Below are 23,678 nucleotides of genomic sequence, written 5' to 3' on the forward strand. Positions count from 1 at the left end.
TAATCCCTTCACTGAGTAGTAAAACATGTTACCAAGCACACTTGCTAGCCAACAGAGCCCAGCATTCTTCCTAAGCACTGTGAAAGCCAGTCAGCCTACCCAATAATCCCATTTCCCAGTATTCACATGCCTCCCACAGCATACCATGCTGGTACAGTATTTGGTCTGTGTCCCGAAGAGAGCTTCTGTTTGTTTTCTTGGATTACTTGCCCCAGAGGAATTCAGATGCTAGTTGTCAGGCAGGCAGCTTTGTGGAGACATCCATCATGAAGAGCTGAGGCCCAAAGCCACGTGAGCAAGCCACCTTGGAGGTCCACTCCTCCAGCCCGCATCAAGCCTTCAAGATGATGGAGCCCAGGCTGACAACCTTACTATAAACTCAAGAGATCTCAAGCTATAACCAACCAGGCAAGCTACATGTAGATTTTCAAGTTAGAGACTGTGGGGGAATGTTTGTTCTTTCAAGTTGCTAAATTTTGGGTGATAAGTGACATACCAGGCAAAGATCATCCACTGTTTCCTGAAAGGAGTAAGTAAAAATTGTAGTTACAACTGCTTTGACCTGAAATACTGAGTTAATTCTGCCAAAGACAAAATTTTAAATTCATGCTTGCTTGATATCAGGAGGAAAAACAAATTCTTAAACTCATTCATCTACAAAAAAACAAAACAAAACAAAACAAAACCACTGAATTTACAGTCACAGTTAAACAACTCAAAATACAGCAACAGCACAGCTCCTTAGATATTTTCTCTCACAAGATTAAACTACAGATATTGGGTTGTGTTTGTGCAAACGGCAAAAAATCCAAATTAGGATGTCTCTATTACAACCTGTACTATTTTTGTGAGTTTTAAACTAGTTCTTATATAGAAAAGAAGCTGAACATGGTGGCACATGCCTGTAATCCCACCACTGAGGGAGGCTGTAGCAGGAGGACCAAAAGTTCAAGATACCCCTACACAACTTAAAAAAATAAAAAGGGCTAGGGATGTAGCTCAGTGCAGAGGCTCTGGATATGATCCCCAGCCCTAATATTAGGGTAAGCATGGGAGCAGAGGAACAAAACATAGGCAACAGCACACAAAGACTACCTATAGTTGCCAACTGCAGAATTCAGCACAATGCAGGTGTTCTCTTGACATTTAGACATCACAGATCACTACCAGAACATCACATAAGTTTATTTCAGATGTAACAGCAATGTTAAAATTGAAAAGTTTAATTTTTAACTGCACCAAGTAAACTTAACCATTTAAGTATTTTTAAAGTTATTCCCTCCAAAAACTGAGGGAGCTTTTCTTTTCCACCACCACAAACCATGGTTTCCCAATAGTTCACTTTCTGAAGGACTTTTCAACTGATGAGAAAACTGCTTTGGAAATACTTTAGAACTCTTTCCCCCAAATGAAAACTAATTTGGGCAAATTATATATTGCATAGATTTCTCTACAGATTCTTTTATAGACTTAAATGCAACTTAGCATATGGTATAATTTTAATCTATTTGCCCCACAGTAAAAACAATCTATCTTGAAAAGTGGATATTCTGTGATCTTCTAATTAATATAATTACTGATTTATCTCAAAGATTATTTTTTAGCATTTGTCAAAATAATCAACTCAACAATGGACATTAGTCTTTATTGACTCAAAGACGTATGAACTAGTAGTACCCAGTATCGACCTCTTTCACACTCCCTTCTCTATGTGGATGGAATTATTTAATACCAACTTGATGGAGGACAATTAACCCTTTACCAACACTAAGAATTTAGATTAAGTCATTGACTAGTGTGGAAAAAGAAACCACAACGACAGGAAGCCTACACACTTAATTCAAACATGAATGTTTTTCTTCTGTCTTTAAATAACATGTACTTAATCGTGAGGCAGCTATTTGGTTTTCAATAACCACATTTAGGGATACATTCATAGGACTGCTTAGACAGTCCAGGTGAAATAGAGGCAGTGTAGTCTCAGAAAATTCCCTAATATATCAAAATCTATTTTGATATCTGGAAGTTTACAAAAAGGCTGAACTCTTCATGCTAATTATGCTTTCTGTAACTCAAGCACTCTTCTCTTGGCAAGAGCAAGCTGAAACTTATCCATGAAGCTAAGTAAAGGTGCTTAATGTTAAACATTTCTTCTAAGATTGGATTCAGATTAAGAAACTGATACGAAAGACCAGCTAGCATGGTCTTTCTACACTTTCAATGAGATTAGAACCCTATATAATTACTCATCAACCATCTTCCTTTAAAAAATTTTTCTTGGCACTCAAGACTGCTGAAGTCTATTTTACTTTGTACTTTCACATTTCCAAATGAAAACTTAAGGTTATAAATGTGTACAAACACTGTATAAAGTAATTTTGCCATGTAACTTATTTGGAGATGAGACTTTTACATATAAGGATAAATATTACAAATCAAACTTCCTTTTAAAGTCAGATGACAGGGCTAGGGATTTAGTTCAGTGGCGCAGTGCCTGCCCAGCAAACATGAGGTTCTGAGTTCAATTCCCAGTACCAAAAAAAAAAAAAAAGTCAAAAGACAGAAAACTCAAGCTTTGTGTACTGCTTTCGAGTCTACCAAGAACAGTTCTTGAGCTACCACCACTGACAATCTAAAAAAACGGCAAATATTGAGATTGGACAATGGGAGGAAAATAGTTATCAACTTGTCATAACCACTCCCTACTTGCCAGATAATCATCTAGCATAAAACCACTTGTCAGTAGAGGAGGTCACAGTGATATCTGTACTATTAACACTTTATGCTTCTACCTTCCCAAGAATAGAAACAGTTTGTTCAATAATTCCTCTTATCCCAAATCCTTAAACTCAATATCGTAGGCACAGAGTATAAGCAAATCCGGGATATTCTCCAACCGATAAGGAGTATCACCATAACTATGTTATTCTCAAAAAATACTGTCTAGATATTCTTTCCTATATAATCACTCACTGGCAACATTTTTAACAGCTTGTATTAGTTGACATTAAGTGCATTTATTGTGCCACAAATCCATCTAAGCTTTTCTTTAGGTATTTTAAAATGCGTCCAAGAAAAAAACACCTTCTTCAGGTTTATTTAGGGGCGTTAACGTGTAAGGACATCAACTCCATTTTTAAAGTTAGACTAACTATGGTATTGTTGGGCTTACTGAAGAAAAAGGACAGGAGAAAAAACTAAATCACAATAAACTTCTTTAGGTCAGTTAAAGGCTATCATCTCTAGCTGGGATATTAAAAAAAATTTAATCTCACCAGCTCACTCTAAATGTTAATGCCTCTAGTAACAACAGCAGGAAAAACAAACCTGCTGACAATCAGTCCACTCATTAAAAAAGCAGTATAACTCAAATACTTAGACCAACGTGTAACACTACCTACCCAAACTTCCCCATCAATCAGCAAGAGAAAAATCAACTGTTTAAAAAATCTAAATAAGCTTAGTATTTCTCACAAGGATAACAATGGTCCAACTCCTGAGAGTGCTCAGAAGGACTAAAGGTGGGGTGAAGGCAATGTCTAGGGATATGCATCCCACAAATAGTCTTTAAAAACCCAAAGTACCACAACACACCAAACTTGTCTATGAATCAGAGAAAAAGATATTGCTGCTGTGTCTTTTTGTCTTTTGAAATAAACAATATTTGTAGGCTCTGCCCTTCAATGTGAAAGCAGGACGTTAAAAAAAAGTTTAAAAATTTCAAATTATTTTATACCCAAAATTTTCGGGTTATACATCTTAACTATGAAAGTAAACAGATCTTCTTCCTTCAATCCAACCACCTCACAAAAATGCGAGAATTGAAACAATCCAAACATGATTATTTTTAAAAGTCCTTGAAATTATTTAAACTTTTAAAGGAAAGAGGGGGGAAAAAAGGAAAACCAAGAACAAGAGAACTAGGAGGGAAAGCTTAACAAAGAGGGGAGGGGATTAATGGGCCTCTCTTTTTATTTGGCGACAAGCAAGTGCAAGAAAGTTCATTTGTAATTTGTTCAGTTGTCTGTCTTTTGTGCATCTGCATTTTGACCAGAAGGGACTTTGAGGTTTTTCTGAAGCACATGAGCATCAGCAGGTTCTATCCTCTTATAGTAGTTCTTCTTTGTCTCAATAATTTCAAAGCCAAATTTCCTGTAGAAGTCAATTGCTGACTCATTGCTGATCTGGACGTGCCTAAGATGTAACAAAGTATAAAGATATAATAATATATTAAAATTTAATCAGCTTCAAAATAGTTCTGGAATATTACATTCTCTTCAATTACTAGTAATCAACAAAAATTATTTAATGCTTATCAGAGAACTTTTTGATGATAATTTGAAAATTTTAACCTAATTCTGTCATTTGCAGAACAGATGGCTAAGATTAGGATGCTCTTACAGTTAAGGGTAAAGTACCATATCTGTGATATTTTTGAAAGGAAAAAGATTTCTTTAAAGTGGATTAAATAGGCGAGGGGATGAAGTCACATTAAATATGAGGCAGAAAAAATGATTAAAAACCCCGAAAGTTAGGATCTCACATGCCTGAATATATCCTATCATATACACAGGACAGAAAACATGCTGTATTTTATTCTTTTTTGTTTTTCTTTTCCGGTACCGGGAATTGAACTCACGACATTGCGCTTGCCAGGCAGGCGCTGTGCCACTGAGCTAAATCCCCAGTCCCCATGCTGTATTTTAAATATAAGAGATCTAAGCTTTCTCTATTACTCCTCAAAATAACACTACATAATTTAATTTCTCCCACCACCTAAAACGAATTACAAACAATACATAGCCCTGATTTTAGTCTTGGCTTTAATCTATAATCTCTTGAGATATAAATATAATCTAAGTGAAATCATTTCTGATTTTGATTATTAAACTCTACTACAAATAAGGATATCACTGGTAACCTTCAACAAAACAGAGTGCAAGCAACACAGCACTAGAAAAATACTATTAAGATATTAATGGTCTTCAATTCTGAACAGTTGGGTTTTAATCCTGGCTTCATCATGACCTGAACTCCCCTTCCAATATAATTAAGCTGTGTGTTTTACCTTACGTTGCTTTCTATTATTAAAACAAAAGAAAACCTTACTATAAACTATAGTTGGGCCTCTATATCCACGGAATTTGCAACCATGGATTCAACCAACAGCAGATTGAAAATATTCTGGGGAAAAAAAAAAAGCTGCATCTGTACTGAATACACATTTTGTCATTTCCTAAGCAATTCAGTTAGTTTTACATAGCTCTTAACTGTATACATACTGAAAGTAATCTAAGTAGATTCAAAGTATGTAAGAGGGTATTCGTATGCCACATACATGACTATGCTGTTTTATACAGAGGTTTGAGCTCCTCAGACTTTCGTATCTTTAGGGGGTCCTGGAACCAACTCCTTACAGATTCCTAGGGACAACTATACTTCCATAGTGTTTTCAAAGATACAAAGTGGCCAGATTTTAAATTCCTGATAAAGATTTCTACTGACAATTTATTAAACTCACAGAACATTAAGTATTATTTTACTTACAGATAGATGTTGTCAAAAGTGCCATCTTTCTCACAGATGTTTAAGACATGATTTAACATTTTAGTTCCTATTAATAAGACAAACAGCAAATAAGTAACCTTACAAATCAACTTTTAAATCTCTTATCATGTCCTAATAGAATTTATAAGGTATATACAAGATTTCCTTATTTTCCCAAATTTTGTCTCTTTATATAACCACATGTTTAAAACGATTAGCAGGAGAGCAATCTTTTTATATAAATTTTTACAGACAAATAAAATTTGATCCAAAAGATATAAATTTATATAGGGTTTCCAATTGAATTATGTTAATAAACAGACTCACTAGATGATACAGATTAACAAACAAGGTATTTATGCTTCTTTAAAGTTTAAAAAAAAAGCCCACTAATAATTTTACCTATTCCTAGCCTTCGGTAGGGTGCAAGACATCCTAGTGTCATGATGTAAAGTCTCTTCTGATTCTGTGAATGATCCACCCTGCAGCATACTGCACCTACAGCAATATCATTGAAATAGGCTGCCATGGAAAATAAAAAGATACAAAGTTCAATGGATAAAATAACACATTTTATTTACTCTTCTAAAAGACTAACTGTTCCTATTAGTGTTACATTTTAATCAACTACTTTATGACTGTCAATATTTCAAAGACCTCTCACATTATCTCAGGAAGGTTAAGCCTCCTCTGTAGTAAAATCAAATCAGTGATAATATACAAGAAAAATTAAATAATAAACATTTTGCGTTTCCTTTTAATTATTTTATCTCTAAGAATATTTATCTGTAAGATGGTTCTCAGAACTTAGATTAGTCCAATTTCTCCACTTGTATAATAAGAAGACTAAATTAGTTAACGTCTGGCTCTAATATTAACAGGTGCAGTTCAAAAACACATTCTTTTAAAAGGATTAAAAAAAAAAAAAATCACACTATACCAAGTTTTGCTAGCTCGCCAACCTCCAGTACATCCTTGTAGAACTTGTCATTATAGCTGACTGGAAAGATGACCTGGTTTAACCGCTTCAGCTGTTTGATATTGTGTGGTGTTACATCTCCGAGCTCGATCCGGCTACTGGAACAAAGCAAAAGGTGCTCAGTAAAATATAATCAGCTTCATTGTTATGATAAACATAAAAAAGGGGCACCAAACCTTTTTTCACAATTGACAAATCCAACCCTTTCAGAGTGACTTTATATTCTTCTAAGATTACCATTTAGGTATAAGCAAACTTCATTAGACATTTAATCCAAACTCTACTCAGAGCTTTTGTACGTATTTAGTGACAAAGACAGTACACAGCAACTACTAAGGCCACAATATCCTACAGTTAGATACATCCATTATTGATTAAAAGAATTAATAATATTTAATACTGGCAAGGTGAGAGCAAATGGTATTTTTACACCTTGTGTATGACAATGTAAATATGTTCTATCTGTATTGACAAGCATAAAAAGTACATCTTTTTGATGTAAGTAATCCTACCTCTAAGAATTCGAGAAAATAATTCACAAGTATGAGTATATGCATTCTATTCATCAAGAATAGTGGTCTAGTCGGGCATGGTGGCACATGTCTGTAATCCTAACATTCAGGAGGCTGAGACAGGACACTATCAGTTTGAGGTCAGCCTGGGCTACATAGTGACTTCAAGACCAGCTTGAACTACATAGTGAAACCCTGTCTCAAAACAAAACAAAACAAAACAAAACAAAACACACACAACACTGGTCCAAAACTAGTTAATATCAGATTCACAGACATGGTACTCAAAAATCAACTTCCTCGACCCTTTCTGTTTCAGAATCCAAATCTCTGGAAGTGGAACAGAGAGAGAATCTACATTTTGTTTTTGTTACCAGATATCGAACTCATGACCTTGTGCTTGCCAGGCAGGCATTTGCACCACTGAGCTATATCTCAGGTCCGAGAATCTACATTTTGAAAAACGTATTTGAAAATTACCTATCTAGAACACATCAGTAGTTCTGAGAAACCACCATGCAGGCAAAATGATGATTAATTCCACTGGAAAAAGGATTAAACCCCAAAAGTTCTGACTTATAGTAACTGTTTTGTCATGCTGTCAAAATAAATTTAATAGCTCAAGTAAATTTTATTATAAGATAAAGGCTCATCAAATGTGATAAGGCAAATCTAAACAGAAATCTACACAATTTTTCTTCCTACCACAGCCAGCACTATCAGTGACAGAATTGCTTATTATTACTTGCTGATTTCTTTTTTCTTTTTTTTGCAGTGCTGGAAATTGAACTCAGGGCCTCATGCTTATGGTATCACTGAGCTACACCTTCAGCTCTATTTGCCTTCTAAAATATCATTAACAGTGAGTGGTAAAACAACAAAAAAGATCAAAATAAACAGTTAAAAATCAATATAAAGAGTTAAAAAATAAAATGATTTGGTGCTGATCAAGTGGCCAGAAAATCATGTAGGTTATCTAATTCATTTGGTGCTAGTTTCAGATCATAAGGGCACTGGGTAGTCAACAGCAGTGAAATACAGACAATGTATGCTAATTAATTGTTTATATCCTATTTGGAGTGTGAAAATTCTTTGTTGGAGAAATAACTAAACAAGAATGTTAATTACTGTGCTTTTCATAATAGCAAAAAAAGGGGAGGAAATTAAAGTGTTTATGTATATAAACTAGTTAAAACATGCTACATTCATGTTCATACATACATGTCTAACACAAATATGTTGTAATATATTTTGTGAAGAAAAAAGCACATTCCAATGACATGTCACAGTCCAACTTTTGTTAATATATACAGAAAAATATTTTAAAGGCTATTCAAAAAATAGCCAGTCATGATGGCAAAAGCCTCTTATTCCATTTATTTGGGAGTCTAAGGCAGGAGCCCTGAAACTTTGGGCCTCCTTGGGCAACTTACTGAGAACCGTTTTATGGGGGGGGGGGGAAATAAAGCACAAACTGTAGGCAATTTTTTAAAAAACAGTACTCTCTGAAATGTTAAAATTTAGACACAAAGCCAGGCGTGGTGGCACACGCTGTAATCCCAGCACTGAGGAGGCTGAGGGAGGAGGCTCAGTAGCGAGTTCGAGACCAGCCTGGGCTACAAAGTGAGCTCAAGGCCAGCCTGAAATGCATAGCGAGACCCTGTCTCAAAAAGACCAAAAAAAAAAAAAAAAAAAAACAAAAAACAAACCCACCACCAGGAAAACCATTATTCTGTAATGTCTAGTTTGAGTAACATTCTACTTCCTAAGGAATTAGAAACAAAAATTAAGAAAACTTTAGTAATTTTTATGCCAATGTTTTTCATCATCTACTACATCTCAGTCATCTTTGTGTATCTTTATGTATTTTCCTAAAACATGAGCACACATATTTTCTCTGCAGTTACACCAATTTTTTTTTTTTTTTTTTTTTTTGAGACAGAATTCCACTGTGTAGTTCAGCCTGTCCTTGGAAACACTATGTAGCTCAGGCTGGCCTTGAAACTTGTGGCAATCCTCTTGCCTCAGCCTCCCAAGTGCTGGGGTTACAGGCATGTGCCACAACACACCCAGCTGTTATACTGATTTTTATTTTTCTTTCCAATTTCTAGCCAGAGTGTCTTTTCCCAACTCTACTGACAATTACAGTGAATTCTCTGTATAAGATGAAGGGGCCAGGGATAGCTCAGTGACACAAGTGTCTGCTTGGCAAGCACAAGGTCCTGAGTTTGATTCCTGGTACCAAAAAAAAAAAAAAAAAATTCATGTCTTATTGTAGGTTACACCTCATTCACAGAACTCTGTTTTTATTAAAGCACACCTTCTTTTTTTCTTAAAGCTGGAGCAGCCTACATTTTGCCCAAACCTTTTTTCTAATTGAACTCTAATAGGCTCACTTCTCCATGGTCTACTACTCACATATTAAAAAATATGTAGATAATGTTATCCTCTAAAACTTAAGATCTTTTTAGATACAGAGATCATATTTCATCCATATTGTCTATTCTTTACCATAGTGCAACAAGTTGGGTGCAGTAATTTTATATATAATACAGCTTATACTGATTATATTCAGAGCATAGCACTTAACAATTCTACATTGCACTCTAATTTAATTTTAATTTAATTTTGCTTTTTGGGGACAGCCTTGCTATCTATTCTGGCCTGGCTTTGAACTTATGGTGATCCTCCTGCCTCAGCCTTCTGAGGCCTGGGATTATAGGGGTGTGCTACCATGCCTGCCTACACTGTACTGTATTTTTAAAAAGGTGTAATCTCTTGTATTTTAAAAATGATTTTAAAATTACATTATGAAGTTTAATTAAAAGCAATAAGGAGCATATTAAGAACATAGGAAGCCAACTTTCTAAATGTAAAGTGCAAAAATTGAGATTTTAAAAATTTTAAGGACGACTCATGGTAATTACGAGGCTTCAAGTGTGTTTACAATTTTCAAAAGGATAATAACCAGGCATTTCCTGACTTCAGACTGAAGGAAAGGTGCTTAGTGAAATGCACTGAGTCTAATGAAAGTAAAATACTTGCACTATTTGGGCCGGTCAAGCCTAAATAGACAAAACAACAGTGATTTATTAGAGAACAGGCAACTTAATGTTTCCCTGCCTGATTTTAAAGTCTTTTTTAAAAAAGTATATCATAATAGAAATGACTTAGGAAATGAAAAATAATAAAAATGAGTTTAATATGGTCTTCTAATATTTTTCTACATAGAATTATGCCTTAAACAGAATGGGGATATTACAAATATTGTTTGGTAGCTCTTTGAGAATTTAATCAAATTTGATTCTTTTTAAATGATTGGGATATACCAGAAGCAATTTCAAAGTAGCCATTAAATATAACAGTGTCAGCAAATTAAGTTTCAAATATAGTTTAACTTCCATAAACAAGTCTCATTGAAATGAAATACTTCTGTAATCCTGACTACTTAGCTCCAAATTATTTAAAGATGTGGATATTCTAAATATATCAGAGTAACATCATCAATTTGTAAATATAATTTCAAAAGAACATGCGAGTATTAAGGGAATAAGCATAAAGAATATGTAAAAGTCTCAAGAAAATAAGACTATCACATGATTATAAATCAAAAAGCAGTTTTAAAAATTGCAAATTAAGTTTTAAAAAAGCCCAGCACACACTGCTGCTTGGGCTTTTGGCTAAGATCAAGTGTAGCAAAAAAGCCCAGCACTGCTATTAGAAAATCTGTCTAAGATCAGGCATGGTAATGAACATTTACAATCCCAGAACTTGAGAGGCTGAGACAGGAGGATACTCAGTTTATGACCACTCTGAAATATGTAGGGAGACCCTGTCTTAAAAAAGCAAAACCACCAAAAACACCAGAAAAGAAAATTGATCTAAGAGTTATCTTTTAAGAATCCTGTGAATCTAGCTGGGTGTGGTGGCGTACACTTGTAATCCCAGCCCTTGATAGGCTGAGGCAAGAGAATTCCAAGTTCACAGACGGCCTGAACTACATGACACCCTGTCTCAAAAAAAAAAAAAAAAAAAAAAAAAAAAGACAAAAGAAAAAAAAGGCAATTCTTTAAATTTTTCTGCAGTTCTTATGAGTTCCCTACTCAAAGCATACATCATTTCTCTTTCAATAAAAATATCTGAACACCTAATCTAAAATGCAGAAACAAATATATACTGCATAATGTGCTAGTAACAACATATGTACACCAAGTACTAAAATAACAGTAGAATAGAGATGATCCTGGGAAAGGTTTTGAAGGATGACTAGGAGTTTGTTCTGTGGAAAGCAAGAGATGTCCTCTGAGATGGAAAGCATGAACAAAGTAGCAAAGATGCGTTTCCAAAGCTATAGCTAGTTAATAAGACTAAAATATAAAATGCACTTGAGTTTGAGAACTAATTCTAAGAGGGCCTTGAAAAACACAATGTGGTTATTACTGTTAGTTATTCTTAGTGATCTCATTTCATCTCACAATCTGAAGACTTTAATGTTGCCATTTCCAAATTTCTGTCTCTAACCTAAAGTTCATTCCAGAACTCCAAATTCTTGTATCCTAAGTATCTCTAATAGACAACCCAACATAAATATATTGAAAACTCAATTTCTGATCACCCCTCTGCACAGTCTGTTTCTCATTCAGCTTTCTGTTGATGGCCTCTCTATCCTTGGCCGAATACTCTCATTTCCTGTAAGTCCTTATCCAAGTAACTGATATATCTGCTTTTCTTCCTTTATAATCTTCTTGTTAGGCTTTCTTACGTTGCCTTCAAAGAAAGTTTGAAAATGTTCCTTGCTGCTTTTTTTTTTTTTAGCTCAGCTCATGTTTGCTTCAGGTATTTTCAAGTTGTTAATGGAGTAAGAGCACAAGTATTAAGGGATGATAAGAGGTATTGGTAATTTGACTCAATTTTGACATGTTCCTTTTGGCTACTAATATTCACTTTAACTTAGTCCATTGCACAGACAGACACCTTTCAAATAATTAGTTACTGATACTCATCTTCACTTAGTCCATCATATAGACATACACCTTTCATATAATCAGTGCATCTTTAGCTTTTTTTTTTTTTTTTAAAGTAACTTCTCCGTATCCTTCAAGTGTAGCCAGTATGGCAGTGCTATCCTGTAGTCCCAGCTACTCAGGAGACTTAGGCAGAACTGCTTGAGCCCTTGAGACCAGTCTGGGCAACATGCTGGGACCCTATCTCTTCATAAGTAAGTAAATAAATAGCAGATAAAGGGTGTCTGTTATAAAGAGCATATATCTGAGTCCTATTCATTTAACTTGACAGTTGGAGTATTTAGTTTGGTCAGACTTCGTGTCATTATTGACTTGGTCAAATCAGGTCTATCAATTTGTAATTTTCAGTTTGCATCAACTACTAGTAGTTCTTTACTTATCAGTTTTTTTGGGTGGGACTAATTTTCTATGGGCTACTAACTTTAAATCCATTTTTTGGTGTTTCGTTCTAGGAGCTTTACCAACTATTGTCTCTTATTATCACATAATCACCACTATAGAAATATGTATAATTATACAATCATGTTATCAAACATACAATAGTTCTATGACCCCAAGAAAATTTTCCATAATCTTTTGTAGTTCAAATCTACCACTCCTAGGCAACCACTAAGCTCTTCTGTCCCCTACCGTTTTGCCATTTCAAGAATGTCACATAAATAGTATCACAAAATAGTTATTGACTTTTCTTTCAGCATAATGCCTTTAAGACTCACCACACAGTTCATTTCTTGTTAATTTGAGCAGTATTTATTTGTAGAGAGATACCATGGGATTTTAAAAAAATGTTATTTTTGTGCTAGTGGTTGAAGCCAGGGTCTCATGTATACAGAGCTACACTCTTAGCTCTTCCCTCTTGTTGAGATTATATATAATTAAATTGCTATGAACATTTGCATACAGATTTTTGTGTGAACCTAAGTTTTTATTTCTTTTATTAAATACTAGTGTGCCGGAGAAAGGAAAATGTATCTTTAAAAGTTAAATCTTTTTCTTTTAGAAACACAAGTTGTAACCAAGTGTAGTGGTGCACACCTGTAATCCCAGCACTTCAGAAGCTTAGGCAGGTGGATCTCTATGAGTTTAAGGCCAGCCTGGGTTATACAAGAGCATTTAAGATCAGCCTGCACTGCATAGCAAGACCCGTCTCAACTCAACAAAACGAAACCAAACCAAACCAAACCAAGTTGCTATTTCAAAGTTCCTCTTGTGGAGGGTGTAAACTGCTTCCCAGGGGAAAGGACAGACTATGCAGACTCTGGTCCCCAGAGGTCAGGGTCTGATTTTGTTTACATGGGGAAAAGGATCCCAGAAAGAAGGGCTGATGATTTTGAAACAAACCTGGAGCAGGCTATTAATCTCACTGTATTTCTTCTCCCCCCTGTTCCTTACTATAAAAGCACTTGCACACCTCAACACAGTGTAACGGTATTTGAGGCACTATGAAGCCCTCCGTCTTTCCATCTCCTTGAAGCTGGCTTTGAATAAAGCCTTTTTTCCTTTTCATCAAGGCTCCCTTGGTTTTTGGAGGGTGTGGTGAGCATGTACGATGTGAGCAATCCTTAACACTAGGAGTGAGAATGCTGGGTTATAACATAAGTGTGTAAGAATTCTGGCTATTCTGCATTCCCTCTAACAAATGGTACTGTCACCATTTAAAATGTATGATATTCTATTAAGTGTGTACTGGCATCTCATGGTTTTATTTTTTTATGACCCTAAATAGAAAGCAACGCTGAGTATCTTTTCATGTATGTACTTCTTTTAGAGAAATGTTTTACATTTTGATGACTGTCCTTTGGATTATGGTTTTCAGGATATTATCTGAAGTCTTATGTTTTAAACTTCTTTTTCAGCCTCACCCCTCTTCCATCCCATTTCCTCTTCTCTTAAGACGTTTTGGTTATATGAGTTTTGCTCCCTCTTTCTTACATGCATCTCATTTACTTTTCTCTTAAGTAGCTACCTTTTTTGTTTTGTTTTTTGGGGAAGGCTAGCCTTGAACTAGCAGCAATTCTGCCTCGGCTTCCTCAGTGCTGGGATTACAGGCATGTGCCACCACACCCACCAAGACCTTATTGGTAAAAAAGTCACATGGTGAAATTCCAGGTGCACATAAATTTTATACCTGTCAACACCTTGATTTTAGCTCCGTGAAACCCATTTCAGGCATCTGGACCCAAAAAGCATAAAGCAAATGTAACACAATGTGTTATGTTGAGCCATAAAGTCTACAGTAACTGTTAGAACAGGTAATAGAAAACTAATGCTAACTACAGTGTTTCCCCCATGTGGCTGCCCCATTTACATTCATTACCACCACTACGGTATCAGAGGATTCCAAATTTTCCTACATCCTTGCCAACACTTTTTCATTACCTTCATGTTCACAGCCATTTTAGAGGAATGACTGATACCTCTCTGGACATACAATTCTCTAATGGCCAGAGATGTTGAGAAACTTTCTGTATGACTACTGGCTATTTGTGTATCTTCTTTAGTAAAATGTCTATTTAAATATTTTGCCCGTGATGTACAGGCCTGGGAATAAAGCTGTGATTCTGACACTAATTTGATTTCACAAGGAAAGAAGCTGTTGTAAGAGTTCTTCATATATTCTAGATATAAGCTCTTTATCAGACATAATTTTTAAATCTATAATAAACCTAAGTAACAAGTTTTTAGAATAAGGATCAAAATGTGGGGCAATCTGTGAATCCCCAAGGATTCATGATCAGAAGCTCAGTCCTGAGTGTGGTGATGCTGAAGGGTGAGACCTTAGGACGTGTGGCCCACTGAGAAGTGCTTGAGTCACTGAGCCCTCACAAGGTACTTCTGCCATTCTCAAGCAACCCTAGTTAATTCTGAGAGAGAACTGTTATCAGAGACCAGGTCTGCTGTCTCCCTTGCGACCTGTCTTGGCATATGCTCTGCCCTGTAACTGCCATCTGCTAAGGGAGGGAGGACTCACAAGAGCCAAGCCAATGCCAGTGTCAGGCCCCAGAACCTTCAACTCCTGAATGAAATAAACCTTTTCTTAAAAAAAAGTCAGGAGTCTTGCTAAATTTCCTGGCTTGCCCTGAACTTGTGATCCTCCTGCCTCAGCCTCCCAAGTAGCTAGGATTACAGAAGGGCATCACTATACCTGGCTTTTGGTCAAATTTTATGACTGTAATCTTTGGCTTTAGAACACGAAAGGACAAAACCTTTACTCTTGGTTTACAAAACAAACTGTGATAAAAGATAATGCATGCCAAAGTTCAGTACAGCAACCTCAAATAAGCACCGTCTTAGTCCGTTTTCTGCTGCTGTGACAATACTAAAGACTAGGTGAATTATAAATCACAGAAGTTTATGTGGCGCACAGTATTGGAGGCAATGGAAACTAAAATCAAAGATCCACACCTGTTGAGAGACTTCTTGTTGTGTCATACCACTGTAAAAAACACCACATGGTGGGAAAGAGGAGACAGGGAAAAGAGGGCCCAATTCTCCCCTTTTTTTACTGACTCCTGCGATAAAGGTATTTAATTATGATGGTTCCACCCTCATAACCCAATTGCCTGTTAAAGTCTCATTTCTCAAAACTGTTACAAAGGCAATTAAATTTCAACACTAGTTCAGTTAAATCATAGAGGAACCACTTAAATATTTTGAGCTATTTAAGGCAATGCTAATCATGCCCATGATTGTAGAAAAAAATTTAGTAGCAATATTCCGAAAGACCACAAGATGGGGGTAGGACTCCAAAATACAGGTCTTTCTCTGTAAAAAGGGTGACCTTAAAAGTTATACAGCAAAAAGTGAAAATAAAAATACCAAGAAAGCTTAAAGCTTTCACTGGGTAAGGGATACCTTGGCAAAAATTTTAACTATTTAGTCACTTTTTATGCAATGTTTGATCTGGAAGCGACCTCAGAAACCACTCGGTTTATCTCCCCTTAATTTTACAAACAATAAAATCAAAGCCCTGTGAGACATATGCATGAGACAGTTGCTGACTCAAAAGAATGGCTACAACTTCTTTGATTTAAAAATGTCAAGAGGTTAGAAAATAGGTAACTTTCTCTTAGTAATAATCTTGTTCTAAACTTTTGGTTTCAGTAAATAACATGAAAGAGTGATTCTAGAGAAAAATATACTTCAACAACCTAAAAATAAGTCCACTCAGAATTTACACTAACTGCTCATGAGAATTTAACACCCACCACCATTTCCACCTCATGTGAAATTCATTATGCTTTCTGCTCTTCTAAAATATCATCTCTGCATGGCTACCAGCTTTTCTACTACACTAGAAAACTTAGGAGAAGCACTGAAATAATCTCTAGCCTTTATAGAATTGATGGGCTCTCGTCCAGATTTTAGAGTTTCTCAATTTCAGTATTAACCAAGATCTGGGGCTGGGTAATCCTTTGGGGTGGGCTCTCCTGTGCAGCACAAAAGCATCTCTAGCTTCCACCCACCTTACCATGAGAGTATGTAAAATGTCTTGTCTCCAAACATTTACCAACAGAGTAATTGGGAAGGGTGTTTGCATGGGGGGAAGGTGCCCGTAGTTGGGAGTCATTGTTCTGGTGGTATAGAAGGCATCAAAAAAGTAATGGTGTAGTGGACCAGCTCTCTAAATTATGTAAAAATCTCAACAATTATCTGGTTACCAATGTTAATCATGGACACAATCTATTCATGGACATAACCAAATTTTGTGAAAAAATTTCCCACTGTCATCCTCAATTAGATCTCTTTTCCAGGCAGTTTTTCCTTTGCTGCCATCTAAATGTTAATGTTTTTATTTCCAAATCTCAAGCCAAGCTCGTACTTCTGACTGTTTAATAGTGATAACCACAGGAACCTCAAATTCAACTCATCCAAAAGTGACTACATCATTTTTCCATAAGAAATTAGAACACTAACGTTTATTCTTTTTTTTTCTTTTCTTTTTTTTCCTTGAGACAGTGTCTCCCTGTGTAGTTCAGGCTGGGCTTGAGCTAACTATGTAGCCCAGGCTGTCCTCAAGCTCAGTGATCCTCCTGCCTCAGGTTCCAAAGTGCTGGAATTATAGCTGTGCACCACCACGCCTAGCTATTTTCTACCTTTATTCATAAAGGTAGAAAATCCACAGATTTTCTAACCCACATCATCCACCCTATGTAGAATTTTTTTGTCCTTCTGAGACAGGGTCTCACTATACAGGTTCAGGGTGACCCTGAACTTACTTTGTAGCCCAGGCTGGTCTCACACTGGCAAGGATTCTCCTGCCTCAGCCTCCCAAGTGCTGGGATTACAGGCGTAGGCCACCACACCTGGCTAGAAATTTATTTTGATGTATCCTCAAATGCTATTTTAACTCCTATTAATTTTGCTTCCCAGGATAGCTTCACAACTTATTCCAATACCCATTCTCTTAACAATGATTCAGGCCATCCAGCCTAAGTTCTAACAGTCTAATGAAGGAGACTAATTCTACAGCTGTAAGAGAAAACAGCATTACAATGCAATCAGAATAATCTTTCTAAAAGACAAACTGATGACTTTGCTGCTTAAAATCTTTCAAGGGCTGTGGATAATCTACAAAATGAAAATTCAAACAGACACACACACACCCCTTCATCACTTACTGTGGCCACTGATACAATTTTCTTTCGCCCCAACTATTGTTTGCTTGTATAAAACTACTCAAAACCCACCTAACTCTTTCCTTCTTGGCTTACTTCTGTATCTGCTTTTGCACTAATAGATTCTAAACACTGTACCATCCTTAACAGCAGTATTATGTAGGGTAAGAATCTATCGGCATTGTAGCACATGCCTATAGTCCGAACATTCAGGATGCAGAGGCAGGAGGCTCACAGTGAGTTTGAGGCCAGCCCGCGCTACAAAGTGAGTTCAAAGTGAGATCTTGTCTCACAAAAATAAAAAATCTATTTCTTAGTCCACTAGGTAGCTGTTTAAAAAAAGAAGTACCATTGAGGGGAAGGGATAAGAAAGTAGGCAGGCGAACCAAAGAAGTCAGTTTAAAAAGAATTCAAATATAAGCCCAATGTTTTGTTTCTTGGTGTCATAGGAAGTGCTGACAGAGAACAGAAATATCAAAGATTTGACATATATGTCACAGTAGTCATGGTAGGTATCAATAAAAGCACTTCTTTTTGTGGTCTGAGAATTTAATCAAAGCTGTTGGTAGTTTAGATAACCACAACAAATTAGAATTTGCATATGAGTTAGAATCTCTGGCCATTCCAGCCCTTCCCTTTACACAAAAGGCAACCAAGGCCCAGAGGTCAAGAAAATTATAAAACAGTCCTATTTCTAGCTACTGTTTGTGTTGCAAAAAGTTTCCTTTATTAAGTTATACAATAAATTATATATACTAGAAAGTGCATTCATTCCAAATGCCTTTGAAATTTTTCCTTCAAATACTCTGGATCTTAAACTGGCACCGCTCTTAACATTATCTTTGATTACTTTGTAATCTGAAATACATAAAACCAGTATGGATGTTAGAATCAGGTAAATTATACACACTGGTAAGTCACAAAGACATACAAATGACCACTGAAAGAGGAAAATGTCCACCTTCAATAATCATTTTTTTCTAAAAGGGAAAAAATATCACTTATCACCTAATCAGCAAAGTAATGCTACAGTTAAAACTTATACATAAGTATGTACTCAAACCAACTTGTAAGAAAACTTACTATTTATTTTTATCATTTTACAAACATTCAAGGTAGGGAGCACATTCCAGACAAATATTTGTACCACTCTTGGCTGGAATAGTTACTAATGCCTTCCTTTATTTTCTTAAGATTTTTACAAGCTTCCCTCCCCTTTCAAATCTGCCCTTAGACAAAAGTATTCTCATACACCGCTGCTGACAGTGTGAACTGCTACTTTTGGAGGTCAACTCGGCAACAAACAACAGAGCTTAAAAAAAAGTATCTTTGGATCCAAAAAATTCACTCCTAGGAAATTAACCGAAAGAAATAATAAAGGATGTATGTCCAGTGCTTTTTACCAAGCATTTACTACAGCATTTCGGGGACTGAGATGAGTGGACTAAGGACTGGAAACAAGCTTTTCTCTTAAGAACAGCTTCAGGAATGACAGTGGCAGAACTCAGGTTGCACTGGCTCAAAGAAGGCATATACACACTGCCAGTTATTTTCACCATCCACAGCAGACAAGAGGATTGAAATAGAACACTTTAATCAAAACCTAGAGTGGCAGCTGGGGGTGGTAGCAAGTGCCTATAATGCCCCCAGGAGGGAGGCTGGTGCAGGAGGACTGCAAAGTTCCAGGCCAACCAGGGCAACACAGAGGGCTTAACACAAACAAATATATGGAGATGTTATTAACACAAAAAACTGAAATGATGGCCTCAGTCCTTTGCCACAGAGGTATAAAGAGTTACAAATTAACTCTCGGCCCACAAGTTGGAACATTAAAAAAATATCTACCACCTAGAACCTAGATTTTAAGAGAAGAGGTATTGTTTTTAAAAAACTCCTTTTTAAAAAAACACCCATACAATATTCATTTTCGTGACAGAAAGAATGGCTACTACTGGAGTTCTATTGGTTATTGTAGGCCGTATTTGTTTTTAAATGAAGAAAAAACATTTCAATAATTGAGAAAATACATCTTTTCAGAGGTCTCAAAGTTGAAAGCCAGAGTTAATACCTGAAAGAGAAAATTTGGATTTTCCCAAGATGAAATACCAAAGTGAAATTTAATATAGGTACTAGTTTGGTTTGGTAAAAGCACTAGCTTTGAAAAATGCTTTATTAGACTTAGGAAGGATAACAAAAATTTTTTTGAGACAGCGTTTTGCTATGTATGTAGCTCAGGCTGTCCTTGAATTCCTAGCCTCCTTCTTCAGCCTCCTGAGTGCTGAGATTATAGGTGCGTGCCACCACACCCAGTGGGAAATTTTAGTTGATGATAATTATGTGGTATAAAGTAAAATTAATTTGGCCACAAAGCTCAATACAAGAACATGTAATTTAAACCATATGTAACAGCAGTCTCACTTTCTCATTCTACAGATCACATGTGCACTAATATGCAGCAGTAGTCAGGATGTTCAAAATGGTGATCAAGGAATATGTATCTTGATGCAGACAAATACTCAGCCCCTTAGATAACTTTTAAAATCTCTTCCAGCAAAGAAATTAAGTCCTTTTTGTTAAGAGTTTTTCTAAGAGTTGTTCACAAATTGGGAAAAAGAAATCATACCACTAATGGCAACACAGCATGGGTCACCAATACCCAAACTGTGTAGGTGACAGATACTTTCTAAATTATACAATGATTCTTCTTACAGACAGACGCAAACAACTGACTCTTTGTTGTGCCCTTTAGTTGTACCTGACCATTGCATACAGAGCTTTTATCATTTCCTTCTCATTTCTCCTCTGTAATAGGGCATTAAACTGACATTTTTTTAGAAAATTGTAGCCTGTAATCCCAGCACTTGGGAGGCTGAGGCAGGACTGCTATGAATTCAAGGCCAGTCTGAACTATACAGCAAGATCGGCTCAAAAAAAAAAAAAAAAAAAGAAAAAGAAAACAAAATTGTAACATATGTAGGTTTTTATGTGAATTGTTCTCTTACAAAGTATTTGTTAAGATTCAGTATCTCAATCAACAAGCACAGGTTATTGGTTTCACAAAGCAAAAAAGTTTGAATTGCAGAATTATAAAAGTTGTCAAACGCTATTTTAGCCTGACTGGCTTTTTCTTGTTGACAAAAACAGTAATATAATCATAGGAAAAAAAGTTTTACTGACATAGAAGATACATTCAAAAAGACCACAAATCTCATTTACAACTTACTTTACATATACTGTATATGTATACACATATGTGTCCTATGTAATCAATTAACACACAGATAAACACATAGGGTACTTCCAGCACTTCCCTGTGCCCCTACCTAGTCTAAATGCTACCAGAGGAAAGTATTAATTGAATTGTTCAACATAGCTTTGTTTCTGACTGCAGGATCTTATATTTCCATTGTATTTTCTAATAACATTTGGTCAAAATGGCTTAAGCATTTTAAATAATGAACTACACTGTTGTGTATTCATAATATTGCCACCTACTTTTCTGCTTATACTTTGGTAACTGTGTTCACAAGTATTCATGTTAAAGCCATTTTTATTAGAACTAATTTGTACCTCTTTACTAAAATTGAAGGATAAAAGGTTTCAGTTTTACTTTCTGTTACACTGTGGACTAATTACATTGCCACCACAGTCATGGCTGTCTATGGCAAACATCTCACTCGAGTATCTCCTTCTCTAGAAAGGACTAACAGATAAAAATAATCAGCTTATCATTCACAAATTCAAGCCACAATGTCCCTGGTTCATAAAAACAAGTAACCTCAGCTAAAGAAAGCAACATTTAATACAAGGTTGCTTAAGAAAAGATTTCAGTAACTCAACTTTCCTCCAAATTTAGGGCTGGAAATGTAGTTCTGCAGTACGGTGCTTCTCTAGCATGCCTGAGGCTCTGGGTTAGCACCACAACCACCATTACCAAAAAAAAAAAAAAATCCCCTATGAACTTGTCCATTTCGTTATTTGATGGGGTTACACTTACGTATTCACTTAGAATGAAAAGAATTGTTTCATGAATGTATTAATTCAGGCTGTGAATAGTATCACTGGCCTCGTTTCCATTGCCAAGTTAGGTATGGACTGAGCTAAATTTTGGATCTGCACATCCAGAATAATCTCTTGGGGGACTTCTCCTTTACAAATCCATAGCAATTTCAACACGAGAAACTCTTGAGCCTTTTTATTACTTTTTTTTTTTTTTTTTGGTCTTTTTGAGACAGGGACTCGCTATAAAGTTCAGGCTGGCTTTGGGCTCACTTTGTAGCCCAGCCTGGTCTCGAACTCTCAACGGTCCTCCTGCCTCAGCCTTCTGAGTGCTGGGATTATAGGAGTGCGCGACCATGCCCGGCTGAGCCTTTTTATTACTTTAACAGAACGTGACAAGCATGTATTGAGTACGTGGCATTGAGAATACAAAAAATGACTAAGAGGACATCTATAGTGAAGGAATACAATCTACTAAAAAAACAAGACTCCCTAAATGTTGGATAACACATGAAACAGTCAAACTCACTGGATCAAGATTCAAGCGCAGCAAGTATTTCCCCGATAGGCAATTCAGCACTGCAACGAATATGCAGTACTTAAAGCAAAATCAGAATAAACCAAATAACAGACCTAAGATCAAATTAAACTGTCAGAATCTTTTATGTGACTTCAAATTCAGATACACGGAAATACTACTTAGACCCTTATTTAGGTAGCAAGAGATTACTTCGAAAAGTGACTTATTTCACTCTCAAAAAAGCTGATGAACAGTTTGAATACTTTCCCTAACTTTAGCAGTTACAATTCTCTAATCAATTCATGATAAGAAAAAACCACCTCGACACGTCCGAGAAAGCTTTGAATACTCACAAGCTTCCATTTCATTCTCCAAAGCCTGTAAAAGCAAACTCCAAAGCGGCTTTTTAAAGCACTGCTTTACACAGCGCTGTGTAACTGGTATTTTAACAGTGCATAACTTAATACTAAGAGGACATTTTATCCGAAGGGAAACAGTTAAACCAAAATAATCCCTCATTTCATCCAAGTGAGAGACTGCAAGATCGAAGCTTAACTTCCCAACAGATTGAAGAAAAAGCACAGCAAGCCAGGCGCCCCTCACAGAAGTCCGGGGCAATTCAAACCACCGGAGCAAGAGCTCCACCTACCGATGGAAACACTTCCTCAAACATGCCGGCACCCCAAATCGGGCTCGTTCCCCCTCCTCCACTCGCTCTGACCCAGCCCAGTTCTAGTTGAGTCACTATCTCTTAATACTCATCCCCATGCTCCTTATTCCAATTCCTGCTCCATCCAGAAGGTTCTGCGTGGGAAAAAAACCGGAAGGTGTCAAACCCCGCCGTCCCAGCGTCCATCCAGCCGGGACCCGGACAACAGGACAAGCGGACGGCGGCACCCGAAGCGGCGGGCCGCGCGCAGCCGGCAGGAGGCCCCGCGCCTCACAATAGCGCTCCCCGGCCCCGGCGCCCACTCCCGGGCCGCGTCCCGGCGCCCTCGCCCGCCGCCGCCGCCTTCCAGCCCGCCAACAGCCTCGCCTCGCCTCCGCCCCCTCCGCGGCCGGAGTTGGACCGAGGCGCGCGAACTCTCCCACCGCCGGCTTCGCCCTGGCTCTCCCCGCCCTCGCCGCGCGCCGTTTCCCCGCGCCCGGCCGGCCGCCCTTCCTCACCCTTTCATCTTCCCCGCCTGCTGAGGCCGTCGTTACCAGCACTCGCCACGCCGTCGTCCTCGCCGCCCCGAGCTCTCCGCGCCCTCGGCTCGGGCCCCTCAACCCAAGCCGGCCTCCTCGCCTAGGGCAGGGAGTTGAGCGGGTGACGGAGGCCGCGAGAGTCGAGCGCGGCCCTGAATCTGCGCGGAGGGCGCGGACGTGTCCCGCGGGCGCGCAGGTACGGCCGCCGCTCCGCACGTGCACACGGGGCGCTCCGCTCCCGCCGCCGCCGCCAGCCCCGCCGCCGCGCTGTGACCTTTCACCCCGCCCCCT

The 23,678-nt window shown here is 37.4% G+C and overlaps 1 protein-coding gene across 2 annotated transcripts; it reads right to left on the reverse strand.

Annotated features, from left to right (window-relative positions):
• Positions 1 to 1,160: 1,160 nt before the first annotated feature.
• Naa50 (N(alpha)-acetyltransferase 50, NatE catalytic subunit) lies at positions 1,161 to 23,678 on the reverse strand. Of its 2 annotated transcripts, none has more exons than XM_005386406.2 (5): positions 23,367 to 23,678; positions 6,488 to 6,621; positions 5,950 to 6,069; positions 5,548 to 5,614; positions 1,161 to 4,194 (listed from the first exon to the last, which is right to left on the reverse strand). In XM_005386406.2, exons 1-5 carry the CDS (start codon positions 23,372 to 23,374, stop codon positions 4,017 to 4,019), a joined length of 507 nt encoding a protein of 168 aa, XP_005386463.1. In that variant the 5' UTR covers positions 23,375 to 23,678; the 3' UTR covers positions 1,161 to 4,016. The 2 variants fall into 2 exon arrangements, with proteins under 2 accessions (XP_005386463.1, XP_005386462.1); XM_005386405.2 differs by having other exon boundaries at positions 6,488 to 6,624; positions 23,367 to 23,676.

This window comes from Chinchilla lanigera, unplaced genomic scaffold (genome assembly GCF_000276665.1).
Source record: "Chinchilla lanigera isolate Chin_1 unplaced genomic scaffold, ChiLan1.0 scaffold00026, whole genome shotgun sequence".
NCBI classification, from domain to species: domain Eukaryota; kingdom Metazoa; phylum Chordata; class Mammalia; order Rodentia; family Chinchillidae; genus Chinchilla; species Chinchilla lanigera.